At 47.8% G+C, this 13,460-nt stretch overlaps 2 protein-coding genes and 1 long non-coding RNA gene across 3 annotated transcripts in view; all 3 read left to right on the forward strand.

The window, feature by feature from the left end:
• The window catches only part of LOC135812078 (protein flightless-1 homolog), a 63,765-nt gene extending 61,078 nt beyond the window's left edge, over window positions 1–2,687 (forward strand). The window contains exon 47 of the mRNA XM_065325409.1: window positions 1,340–2,687. Within this exon, the coding sequence (XP_065181481.1) occupies window positions 1,340–1,486 (147 nt within the window). The 3' untranslated portion in view covers window positions 1,487–2,687. The remainder of the gene's footprint in view (window positions 1–1,339) is intronic.
• Window positions 2,688–6,664: 3,977 nt separating this feature from the next.
• Window positions 6,665–8,398, forward strand: LOC135812080 (uncharacterized). Its single transcript, XR_010552746.1, has 2 exons — window positions 6,665–7,154; window positions 8,070–8,398. It is a non-coding gene; the product is annotated as an uncharacterized LOC135812080 (long non-coding RNA).
• Window positions 8,399–11,594: 3,196 nt separating this feature from the next.
• On the forward strand, window positions 11,595–12,950 carry LOC135812081 (exosome complex component MTR3-like). Its single transcript, XM_065325410.1, has one exon. It carries the CDS (start codon window positions 11,685–11,687, stop codon window positions 12,498–12,500), a length of 816 nt encoding a protein of 271 aa, XP_065181482.1. The 5' UTR covers window positions 11,595–11,684; the 3' UTR covers window positions 12,501–12,950.
• The last annotated feature ends 510 nt before the right edge of the window (window positions 12,951–13,460 follow it).

Here is a 13,460-nt window from a genome sequence, read left to right on the forward strand (position 1 = left end):
AAAATTTCGATCTTGGTTCACAGCTGGTTCGAGAGAGACCATAGCAAACCCGCTGATCACATGCGCAAATCTGCACATCGCACACTGTAGCCATCCCTGTTTTAGACCAGGGAGTAGTAGGTATTACTCCCTGGTTCAGACCTGCAAGTACAATGTATCTGAAACCAATCCACATGCAGTGGACTATTAATTTTTGTCTCATGATTGGCCATTTTGCATTGAAATTTCTAGTCAAGGGAACTCCGCTTCGTACCTGCCGTTGTGCAGTGTCACATCAGGCCTCAGCAGGCTTAACGCATGATTTGTATGGCACTCCACATGTTTTGTTAGAAGCAAAGAATCATACAAACACGCCATTGGTAGAAGCAAGGAAGTAGCAACGCGGTCTATGGCCGGAAAGCACGCGTCAGACATAGCAGTTTGTTCTCGCTACGTTTTGTATAATGTAGTTCTCGATGTTAATTGGTCTCGTTGTGGAAAGGCAAAGTTTCTTTCATGCATTGCAAGTGTGGATACAGCAGTAGAAGAGTGAAAGTAATGTTGAAGTGCACTTTGATTTTTTGTGGGAAATAGTGTAGGTTTGATCAAGGATGTGTTACTGCACTATCAAACATGACGAAGGGGAAAAATGGCTCGAGAAATCCCACTTTGAAAGTTCGATGGAGAGTGTGATAATTCTGGAGAAAGCAGCATCCAGGACTTAGTCCATCATTAGTTGGAAGCAGGCCAGGGTGTAGTAAAAAGTAAAATACCATAACTATTACTACTCCCTGGTTGGAGATTTGCCACTATGATTCACTGATTGATCTTCAGCGTCGAATTAGGGGCGAATTTTGCTCCCCCCCCCCCCCCTTCCCCATTTCACGGATCGACTAATGTGCAAGAAAGGACCAACATAAGTGCCTGAGTCTTTTGTGTGGGGAAAGTCGTGGCACCCCCCTTGATCACTATCCTGGCTACGCCCCTGTATCAAGTACAACCTACAACCTTCATCACTTAGGGTCGTCGCGAAAATTGTTGCCGTCCCTGAAACGAACATCTTTCGTTGGGGGGGGGGGGGGGGGGGGGGGTTGCGAGCCAAAATCACAAGTCAACCAACACTGTACATTGTGTACATGTGCATTCATGCTACTTTCGTCGTCCAGCATAGCAAGCTGTGTTTGTTTCAGAGGGAGGGGACGGGGTCCGAGAACGAAACGAACAATGTTCGTTTCAGGGACGACAAAAAAACCTTTAGGACGCCCCCTTACATGTACGCTTGGGAGACTGCTGTAGTCTTCAAGCATGCGTGCGTGTCTTTAGTTGTCTCTCGCTTTCCTTTCCTTCTCTACCCATCCAGGTTTATGCTAACTACTGGGGAGAGAAGCCAGCGCAGCGCAAGCGAGAGCTGAAACTTGTACGCAAGGGCAAGGAGCTCGACACATTCAAGTCCTGCTTTCACGGCTGGGTGGACTGGAGTCATCTGCGTGGACGTTTCCCTGGCTGAGCTACGGCCTCTCCGTCATCGCTGTGTAGCGTCGGAATTGAAGCTTGCTCACTCCGCTGGTGGTGTGTCCCTCTCCTTGTCTCCCATTTTCTCTCTCTCTCTTTCTCCCTCTCTGATCCGCTCGCTCAGGATTGGGGCGGCTATAGTGTCCGTCCGAATCACTGGCGTTTGGAAAGCGTGCGATTTCCTCCATCTGTCGTTGTTGCCGCCATCGATGTGTCTGTGTATATATACGTCTGTGCTAGTGTTGCTGCTGATAAGGCATGGTGGTTCTTGAAAACTGCACAGTGACACGCACTGCTCTGGTGCACGTGCACGCTTGCTGCAGCGACTTGTTCAACGCCGTGGAGCTTTCTCTGCCACTCACTGACTGCATGCATGCATCTCTGGCAGCGCGAGTATGCATGTTCAGGTACTTGAGACAAGACCTCCTTGCTTATTCGTATGCTTTCTCAAGCCTTGGCAACGTGTCAAATCATTGTCTCTCTCTCTTAGCTCTCTCCACGGGGAGTTTCCGCAGTTTGTTTGTTTTTCTGGTTTTATTCTTGCCAGTAATCATGATTTTAGTTCCTATTTTCCACAATCTACTCCCATACATTCGCACGTGACTGCACAAACTTTGTTTTCGTCCCTCACTGTGGTTACTGCCACTTGATGGTGACGATACCGGACTATACCCCTGCTAGCCATGATGTTCAGTTGAAGTAACAGAGCTAGCGCGCTCCTTATGATCTACCGCCGCCGCTGAGTCTGACCCTGTTGTTGCCCGACAAGGACCGGCCGGGGGAGAGAGCTCGTCCCGCACTCATTTCGCTCCTTATCAGAACATAGTATTTACGCTATTCAACCAAGGCTGTGCTCTCTCTCTCTCTCTCTCTCTCTCTCTCTCTCTCTCTCTCTCTCTCTCTCTCTCTTTCTTTCATTTCTGTCGCTCGTTTCTGTGCCCACCGGCTGTACCTACTACCCTAGTACATGATTCTACTTCTCCCGGTAGTCTAGGCTCCAGTCTACTTCCATATGGGTGCGTGTTGACCTTGTTCATATTTTCTTGTAGCCTCTTCTTTTTTTCTTGTATCTTCCCATTGCCTGCTAGCGATTGCCTTCTTCCTATATTATGATCATGTTTGTACATACTGTCGGCCATGTACTGTCATACAACTACTGCTAGAGCACCGTGATGAAAATAGACATCGAAACCAAAGGTCGTGTCCAGCCGTGTGTGCGTGTGCGTGTGTGTGCGTGTGTGCGTGCTTATTATTAAAATGGGCTTACAGAGATCTGGAGGCATGTGCAAAAAGCGTGAACTACGCCACCACACGCTGTACGAGAATGTTAATTAAAAGAAGAGATTGAGTGAAACAGACAGAGACAGTGGGAGGGAGGGAGGGAGGGAGGGAGACACACACACACACGCCACCGCAAATGGAATACTTCGTCGTATAAAGTTAGTTGCAGTACAAGAGAATCGGAGAAGTTGCATGCAGGTTCCAACGAGAAAGAAAAGCTATTGTGTCGTACTTCGAAGTACAGAATAGCCACTGCACAAGTACTACTGTACATTGCTGGGGAGAGGTCAGCGTCATGACTGTAGTCGATAGTCATGCAACAGCTGAACTACAGTGCCAGTATCTGTGCACGTGATGATATTATCATTGATTATGGCTGGGTCTGCGCACATATGTTGGTATGTGCTCTGAATGGGAGTTCATGATGAATATGATACAGTCAGACCTCGCAGATCCGGTCCTCGTTTATCCGGTTCCCTCGCCTATCCGGATATTTTTGTGGAAAACGGATGTGTGCGGTTAAGCGAGGTCTGACTGTACCTCGTATAAATGGCGCACAAGTACTACTTTACATTGATTGCAATTTGCAATCCACTTTGATTCAGTTGCACACCGTTTGGCCGTGCAATCTATGCCGGTGGAACTAGAAACAATTCTGAAGTAATTCTGACTTGACAAAAGCCTGCACGACTATAAGGAATAAGGAAGTTGAGTTCATTGCGCATTGCAGTGAAATAATATGACTGGGCAGGAAGAGAACTCCACACCGTTTGGCCATGCAATCTATGCCGGTGGAACTAGAAACAATTCTGAAGTAATTCTGACTTGACAAAAGCCTGCACGACTATAAGGAATAAGGAAGTTGAGTTCATTGCGCATTGCAGTGAAATAATATGACTGGGCAGGAAGAGATATCCACACCGTTTGGCCGTGCAATCTATGCTGGTGGAACTAGAAACAATTCTGAAGTAATTCTGACTTGACAAAAGCCTGCACGACTATAAGGAATAAGGAAGTTGAGTTCATTGCGCATTGCAGTGAAATAATATGACTGGGCAGGAAGAGATATCCAGCAGTAAACTTTTTGTTTGAAAATAGGACACATGAAAGAAAATGAAAGATATGCATTCCACTAGCAGCTGCAATTCCGACAGAAGTCTGAAATACTCAATCCTGACTGGCTAACAGGAGTAGAAGCCACGTGGAATGTTTCATTGTTTCACCAACGGTGCAGGGAAAATAGCTTAGGCATTCGGAAAACGTTACAAAGTACCGATGGGCACAGCTAGTGCCATTGCTGTTGGGACGTGTTGGCAAAACCTGGCCCGGTGGAAATATTGCATCAGCTGCCGCAAGGCCGTACTGCGCATGTGGAACACTTCAGCATAACCGGGAAGAACATGCGGTGAGGCGCACTGAATAGATGCAAGAAATATCACGATGCCTGTCAATCCGGAGAAACCCGTGAGGTGCATTGGAAACCTGTCACTTGCATTGGATGTGTTGTTCGGAGTTGTTTGTACATGTCTATTTGAAAGGAATAATGAGGAATAAACTTTAAAATACCTCTTAAATGTGCATGGAAAACTGGTGAGGGGTAACCATGGGGACACTACACCTCCGGCATTGTTATGTCGGGCTTGACTCGTAGAACGGTGACGGTTCGAGCCGTCGGGAAGTCGAGGAAGTCGTAGCCGCCTGCCAGTTTGCTGACGGACATGCCGTGGCTGTTGTTGCAGCTGCCAGGCGTTTCGTTGGTCTGCGCTTTCATGAACACGGTACCTCGAGCCACTGCCTCCAGGTCTGCCACCATTCCTGGCGGTAGGTCGGATGTTGCTTTCTTGTCTGCAGCCGTTCTGCCGCGATATGTCCCCAGCATTCCCTTGCCGCGAATAGACCGATGGGGTACAAGGGCAAGTGGTGTGATGCTACCCGTGAATGATGCAATGTACATGTCGATCGATGACACACTTGCTCGTTTTTCATGGTTGACTTGGGAAAATGGCGTCAGAGTATTGCCGACGCAGGGATCCGAGTTCCTTTTATCCCTCGATAAATCCTCCCCGGCCGGCACAGCATACACTAAGACGTGGCCTGCCTGTGACGCTGTGATGTGAACCGACTCGTTGCCGACTTTCCGTTCAACGCCTCCACTGACACTGAAAAAGCTGGAGCAGCTGTCCACGCTACGCATCATGGATGCAGGGTCCGCAGTACCACATAGACTGGTCAGATTCGACTGGGGCAGCGAGAACAAAGACGCATTTTCTGACACCATGAATAGCTCCGTTCCTGTTGCAGAACTAAGAGAGCCAGGAGCGCCTCGGCTCCTCCGTCGAGCATTCAAGTTCACAGTCGAATACAGAGCAGGTTTGTCATCACTCGATGTTGACGAGGGTGCTGGCACCAACTGTGGTGAAAACGAATCAGAGGACGACTGACGAGACATGACTCGGTTCAACGAAGCAAGAGAGGGCCTTTGGCTTATTGATGACACGCAATGCAAAGAATCAACAGAGTCGGAGTGGCTGACTTTCCCGGCATTGTGCCCTGACTGCCGTGACCCTCGCTGAGATTCTAAAGCTGTTAGCTGATCTTCGGTCGCGTCGGTTGTCGGTGTTGTGGCACTTGCGGGTGGGAGTGGCGTGATATCCGATTCACGTCTTCTAGAAGACGAATCTGGCGGAGACTGGGGGAGTGAAGAGGAGGTCGACATGCCGGAAGATCTCCGTCTTGGTGCGGGAACTGGCCTGCGACCTTTCTCAGGCTGCGCGTGCTGGGCGTCAGTCATGTTCGTTTGACTCAAGTCAATTCCTCTCCGGTTGTCTTGTGTTGATCTGGTCTTCTAGAAGTTCTTTTCACAGCTGCTGCACACCACCGATGATCGCCTGTCCTTCCGCCTAGGTCGTCCTGTCCAAACTCTCACATGAAGGACCCGTGTGAATACCTCCACTCCAGTGACCACCGCAGTATCAGCTTGTTCTTCATCATCAGATCGAGTAGTGCAATCATCGATCCCTCATCATCATCAAAGTTTGACGATGAGCGATAGCATTATTTTTTCGTTTCAAGCTTCGCGATCGTCTCCTGTATAAATGTAACATGCAGCCATGTATGTAATCGTTGGATGAACCTGCCCGGTACACAAGGTACAGGCTGTAGACTAGACTGTGTAGCTGCAGCTACTAGTACAGTAGACTACAACAAGTACAAGATCTACTGGCACTGCACTGGAGTCGCGGGTTGATCATCTGGCATCTCGTCCAACATTCCATATTTCGCATATCGACCTTTGACCTTTGACCTCAAACACTTTGCCCTCGAGCCGCGCCGATCGAGGCTCGACGTTCGGAGAACCTTGCGACGCGATCGCGATGATCGATGTGAGCAAGAGTAGATCTACGGGGGGTTATCTCTTGATGTGAGTGATTTGGTGATGTATGGCGATCGAATGCTACTCTAGTCTAGGCCCTGCAGATCCGTAAGTCTACGTAGACCCAAAACACACGACAGTACTGAGTAGTCTACCTGCTGTGATTTCTCTACGTTTCACGCAGAACCTCTCTACATCATGTACTTCTGAAGTCTTTTTTGTAGTGTAGGAATAGGATTTCTCCCACTCAGATCATGCAGATAGGCAACTCAATCATTGTACTTATTATTATTAAAGGGGAACTCCACGAAAAAATGAAACTTTGATAGCCTGTAGAGTTTCGGGCGCTGAGTCGAATGGTCTTGGTCCGAAGTCTACGACGAAGCGTTCTTGAGATATTTCACTTTGAAATTGCAAAAACGGGGGCCGCGCCCTGACGTCATGCGGCCATTTGGTTACATCATCACGGGCTGCCTACGTCATTGTGGCAAAGTCGTTTCTCTTCGCCGTCTACAAGCACTAATTTTAGTTGGTATTTCAAGGGAAGATGGGCGATTCCGAACAATCCTCTGTCCCCAGCAATGAAGGCAGCGATGCTGAGGCCAGTGAGGACGACCAACAGCCCACCGCCGCGTATGGTTGGGGCAGGGAGCCCAGATACTCTGCTGAGGAGCTGCCATCGCGTGTAACAAATGTGGAGGAAGAAGATGCGTCAGCAGCTGCGTCCGACAGAAGACGAGTAGCTTGGCCACCAGAATCTCGATTCGTTTGGGACTCCGACTGGTGCGAGCGTGGACAAAAGTGTATAGCCATGCCCAGCCCGCGGGAATGATTTTGCTGGTAGGATGCTGCCGTCGCTGTCGACAAGACGGCCCAAGGTTTCTTGCGTAGCGGACCTCGCAGATTACGAGATCGTATCCTTGCATTAGGCTGTGCTCATCACTGCTCTTCGAGGTTATCTCGACATGCAGAAGCCGCCAATGCCAGTGACAGAAGAGTCTGACATTAGGTAAGCCTCAATTAGTTTGCCTTGACTTGTCTTGTGAGGATCGCGTATCAGCATGATACACATATTCTTATTTTTTGGGGGAAATTTATTGTTGTCAGGCGCACTACAGTAGGCGTCGCACAAGAAAGACATTGTACTGGTAGTTATCACAAGTTTCATGCATGACACAAACAAATTTCTCTTTGCTCCGAGTATGTCTTGACTTATCTTGTGAGGATCGATGCGCGTAATGTTTTGTGTGTAACTAATTATTGTTGTCAGGCATAGCACGAACAACGTTGTTCTGTACTATAGACCGTGCTATCACAAGTTTTCATGCATGACTCACATTTGTCTTTGTCATTTTCCCTTGGATTGGTACAAGATCTACAAAGTATGGTAGGTAGTGTTCTGTTGGTGAAGAGAGCACTGCACACAGTTTATGAGCACCATGGGTGCATTTGATCACACACGAACCCATACTTTATCGTTTCAAGCGATAGACTTTGTCAATAAACTCGTTTACTAGTATACCATGGCATGCAACGTACAAGCGTGGGGTCAAGAAAGCGTACACCAAAATAATGCACAAATTCTGGCAGGAGAGTAAGAAATCTGTACTTTCTGACCAAGACATCTCTGTACTAGTAGGTAATCGAACGCGTCCTAATCAGTATTCATCCCCCAGATCATTGGAATTCAATTTGAAATCAGCAATTATGGTAAATTCTACAAGACCCTCCATCTTTGTACCAGTGGACACTAAAATTAGTGTGGCGCGCCCACTGAAAGTGCAGGTAGGTACCGGTAGGTGCAATACAGCGCATATGTAGAGTAAATGAGTATTTGACTATAATAATTATTACGGTACAGCAATGTGGTATGTGTACAAGCACTCATCATACACATTCCATATGACATTCTGTGTTTGTGTAGATCTCTACGCTATGCGGCACACAGGCAGTACACACTATGTACACGGCAAATTGGGCAAGCACGTTCGTTGTCGTCTTCCAGCCTGCGTTGTGAATACCATCAGGCAAAGATATCCAAATCCTGCACCACCTCAGCCTTCTCAGGAGGCTTCCACCTGGAATTTGGCAGGGAAACACGCTTCTCCAAGGCAGGAACATGGAGGTTGCCATTTGCAACCGCTACCACCTCACATATGAGCTTGTCAACATACTCATAGCTCTTTCTGTCGTATAATTTTCTATTTGGCCACAGTCTTCTTTATGCTTTGAGAACTGGACTTTATACCTTCCTATCGCGGTCTTTTTGGTTGTGCTGTGGCGACGGTTGACATTGACGTCGTCAAGAGCTGCGAGATGTGCGTGTCCAATCATCCCCAGAATTGAGAAACGAATGCGTTTGAGAATGTAGTTTGGCATGACACTGTGATATACCTGCATTGCAAAAAGAATGTGGAGAAAACACACTTGCTTAGACAATAATATACTGCTGTATGAGAAAATGGAAACTTCACCGTACAGGACGACTCTTGTTCTCAATTGCATTGTTCGTTTCATTCCCTGTGTTGCCCATAAGAGACGGGAGCAAAAATGTTCAGCAGATGTTTGTTGTCTTCTGGCGTGGAGTGGCGGCGTCATTAGATGTACACATAGTCATTTCACTAAGTATACCACTACTACAGCATATGTACTATCCTTAGGCTAGCGTGCGTGCGAGTGAGTTTGAGTATGTGGGTACGTATGTGTGTGTGTTGTTGTGTTTGTGTGTGTGCACGCACACGCACGCGCGCGCATGTGGGTGAAGGTGTGAGTGCATGTGTATAATATGTGTAGTTCCCACTGTATTCCTTGCACAATAGGTCTTCACTTACTTTTCTTTCGCATACAACCAGAACCCATTCCTTGTTCGAAATTAGATTTTTTTTGGCCTGGTGATCCCGCAAGCGTGGAACTCGGAGTGTAATATATTTTTGTTTCACTTTACTTGCACTATTCCAAGGCTGTCCAGACTTCTAACAACTGCTCTGAGTGATATGGTATTCATGCAACCATGCCTAGAAGTAGGGTAGCTGTTATAAATAGAGACATATCCACGCAATCAACTTACACTGGTTCAGTTTGGCAGGATTGGTGAGACAGTTCGTCGTGCATGCTGCCTGCACATCGCAAGCAAACAGTTCTGTAACCTTCGTACTTGCTGGGGGTCTGTCTGTTTGCGTCCCAGTTGATGACAGATGTGCACAGTTTGAGTACTGGTATGCGCAAAGTTACTGGGGTAATATCGTTCATCAGCTAGCTGCAGTCGGAGTTGATGGGGTGATGTACTCTTCTGATCCTGATGGGACGTATCTCGCCCTGCTTTCTCAGTTGCAGCTTGTTGAATTCGCTTTGCTGGAGGCTCACGGTTCGGAGGGCACTGGTACACTGATGAGGGCTTTCCTGGACGGCGTACTCGTCAAAACTCAGCTCTCAAGTCCCTCTGGATCATAAATGCAGCGAGCAAACATAGCTCGTGCTGCGAAAATAGGCTTGAAATTTTCACGACGCATTGCAACATCTCGGCGCTTTGCCAGGTCTCCATCCTTTGGGAATTTGAGAAAACTAACCCCAGGAGGATGATGTGATACTGGCACAATCAACAACACAACAATTTGGCATTGCAGCGGCTCAGGCGACTTGGCAAACTACTTTCTGAAGTGACTTTCGTCCTGAAGAAAGTGAGATTCAAAATCCAAGTATTTTCGCACCATGCCACAATGACGTCACCCATACATTGGTATGGGGCGTGGCTAAAATTGAAATACAGTCAACTTCGCCAATAACGACATTCGGCGGGGCATCAGAAAAGTGTCCTTATTCGCGAAGTGTCCTTATAACCGAAGTCCCATTTGAATGTATGTGAACCCATATTTTGTATGGTATGACATGCATATCAAAATCAAGCTCTTTTCTTGCTCTATGTCAATGTGTACTTTATTTTCATATTGCAGTTGAAAGGAACTAAAAATTCAATATGCAAGGGAAATCAATTGAAAAATATGCCTTTTTGAGCCATCTACAGAGCCAGAGACATGTACATGTATGATTATTACTGGACAATCATGTACAACTACATGTACATGATTGTACAGTAATGTATAGGTGTGCTGGTAAATCCAACAATTTTGAAGCCAACATAAAAAAGGAAGAAAAAGCCCCCCCCCCTTGGCTGCATTTTTCTTGCATGTGTTTAATAATATCCATCACCATAGGTTCTGGTGCATGACAGGTACATATACATGTACATGTACTTGACTGACAGGTACTTGAAATAGCTGTCAAAAGCCCAGAAAGTCGTTATTCAAGCAGTGAATATGACCTCGGGGCACTAAAAGCATGTCGCTATACGCGAATTGTCGTTATTCAGATAGTCGTTATATCCGAAGTTAAATGTATACAGTTAGATGGGACTTTGCTCTGGGCATGGAAATTCGGTCGTTATTCGCGAATTGTCGTTATATCCGCAGTCGTTATTAGCAAAGTTGACTGTATCTCAAGAACGCTTTCTCGTAGAGACTTCGGACCAAGACCATTCGACTCAGCGCCCGAAACTCTACAGGCTATCAAATTTTCATTTTTTCGTGGAGTTCCCCTTTAATATTTTTTATGTACTCTTGATGACATGTACCGTCTACAGACAGTACAGTCTAGTAGTAGCTAGAGTACATAACCCCCCGCGGGCCCGGGGGATTATGTACCGTACTGGCAATATATGTTGCCGCGTAACGCGTAACGCAGGGGGGTGCGGCGTAACGCGCGACCAGGCTAGTGCGACAAATTTTCGTTGAGTTCGTAACGCGCGTCCGGTGGGGTGCGGCGATCTTTTCATTGCAGTTTGCACTGCAAAAAAAAGGCTGAAAACTGTGAAAGCACGTGTACCGCGTGGTGAAAAGTTCAAAACTGGACGCAGCAGGAAGTCCTGACACTCGAAGGCGCATCATTCAGTGGTTGGCGATCTCAATGGTTTCTTCTTTCCCGAGGTCGTTTTGCACTCTGATAGTTAAAATATACAGTCTTCTATTGATATCGTTGTCGCCCTTTGCCGTCGGGTTTGTAACAGTTGGATAGCAACTGAATTTCTGTGCCTTCAATGTGGATGAAAAGAAAAAAATGATGCGGCAAAAGCAAAAAAATGATGCGGCAATAGCAAAAAAGTGATGCGGCAATAGCAAAAAAAGGACTGCGGCAATATAGAAACCTGTGTAACGGCTCCTGTGCGACTTTGCATGTAACGCCCTGCGTGCGGCAAACATGTGCGAATGTAACGCTTCATAACCTCACTGCGGCAACATATATTGCCAGTACGGTAGTACTCTTGCTAGTAGTATAGACTGTATAGTACACGTGAGCATGACGTAGCTAGCTCGGATCAGTGAGTGAGATGACGTCACGAATCACGGCCATTGATAAGCGGAAAATGCTTGAAACATTAAAATTTTGTTTAGTTTCTCAAAAACATTCTAGCTGACGGATCTCTATTTTTATTGAGTTGCAATTTCACTTATTGGTTTGGAGATTTCATCTCCTTCTTGTTTGAACTATGCCACCTCCATCAGATACACGGAGAGTGATAGGGCCGGAGGAGAGCTTTCCTTTCGTTCCTGAGTCTGACCTTGCGGCCGTCCGAGCTGCGAGTGTTCTGGGTGAGAATTCATCACGCCACGACGGAAGAGCTCTGGACGCAGTCCGTCCCATGTTCCTGCAGTGTGGAACAGTAGCACAGGCCAGCGGCTCTGCATACTTGGAGCTGGGCAGTACAAAACTGCTCTGTTCTGTGCACGGCCCTCGCGATACTGTGCGCCGTCGAGATTTTCAGCTCACCGGCCAGGTAAATGCCGAGGTGAAGTTCACGCCATCCGCGTCACGCCGGCGGCGCGGGCACCAAAGCGACGGCGAGGAGAACGACATGTCCCGCGCTCTGACGAAGGCCATGGAGGCAGCAGTGATACTGGAGAGGTTCCCCAAGGCCAAAGTGGATATCCACGTCATGGTGGTGGAAGATGGCGGCGGAGTACTGGCAGCAGCCATGACGGCTGCGTCACTAGCGCTGGCTGACGCGTCCATCGATATGATCGATATGGTGGCGGCAGTGTCAGTGGGCTTTGACGCGCACGTCTGCATCGTGGACCCACGCAAGGAGGAGGAGGAGGCTATCGCCGCGGACAACACGCAATGGTCGGCAATGACCCTTGCTATTATGCCAACCAGCGGGGAGGTGGTGGCACTAGAGCAGACCGGGCAGACGCACACGGATCGGTGTATAGACGCGGTGAAGGCGGCCAGCGAGGCTTGCATGCGAGTCCACCAAGTACAACGGAACACACTATCGTGTGCCGTGCGTAAGACTAGCAACTAGCCGTCGCCTCCTCGTCGTGTTGTTTCATAATCAGTTTTAGTTCAGACGGCACGCAGCTGGCTCTGGTGCCTCTTCTCAGACACACTAGTGCAATGCACTTGCATGATGTGTGCACACACACACACGTGTACATACCCCCCCCCCCCCCCTCTCTCACACACACATGCGCATGCATGCACACACACGCACACACATATCCAGGTGTTGTTGTTTGTTTAGTCGAAGGTATAACGTTATAATATTAATAGTACTTGTACATAGAACCCCGCCACTTTCACATAGGTACATAGAACCCCGCTACGTGTACATAGAACCCCTTCACTTGTACATACCAGGTACATAGAACCCCTTCACTTGTACATAGAATCCCGCTATGTTGATGTGTACATAGACAATCATGCAAGTACTGTACCAGTACATGTAATACCCACTTGACCTTGTGTTAACTCATCCTCCTTGCTACTCCTGTGGGGGCCCGGGGGGGGGGGGGGGGGGGGGGGTGGATGTCGATTGTTTATTTATTTATTTCACTTTCCCGTGGACAGGAAATAGAGGCCAATATGGAGGGAGGGGGGCGATAGCCAGCCATTTGGCCCATGGCAGAATCTTTGTTGTCAGCTTTTCTGGAGATCCTACTCCATAGCTAAACCAACCTGATCATGACTTTTAAACTTCTTGGACTTTGGAGTTTCGTTTTTGGTCCAGGATTTTCGTTGCGGTTGTGGGGATTCTAACCTTGTATGCTCAATTATGCTTAATTTGCTTTTTTCAGGTACTTACCTCCCACCGCTTAGGAGCTGCATCTGCGCCTTTATCTTAGCGGGTGGTGGCGTTCCTACGGATGCGGAAAACTCGGCCTCCAGCCCAGTCGCGAACCGTGAATTTTTCTCAGCTGCGAGAGATGGCTTGTGTGACTTCTCTGTCCCCGGGGAAAATGGCGGAAAAAAACGCGGCATAATA

Source organism: Sycon ciliatum, chromosome 3, assembly GCF_964019385.1.
Source record: "Sycon ciliatum chromosome 3, ocSycCili1.1, whole genome shotgun sequence".
Lineage (NCBI taxonomy): Eukaryota > Metazoa > Porifera > Calcarea > Leucosolenida > Sycettidae > Sycon > Sycon ciliatum.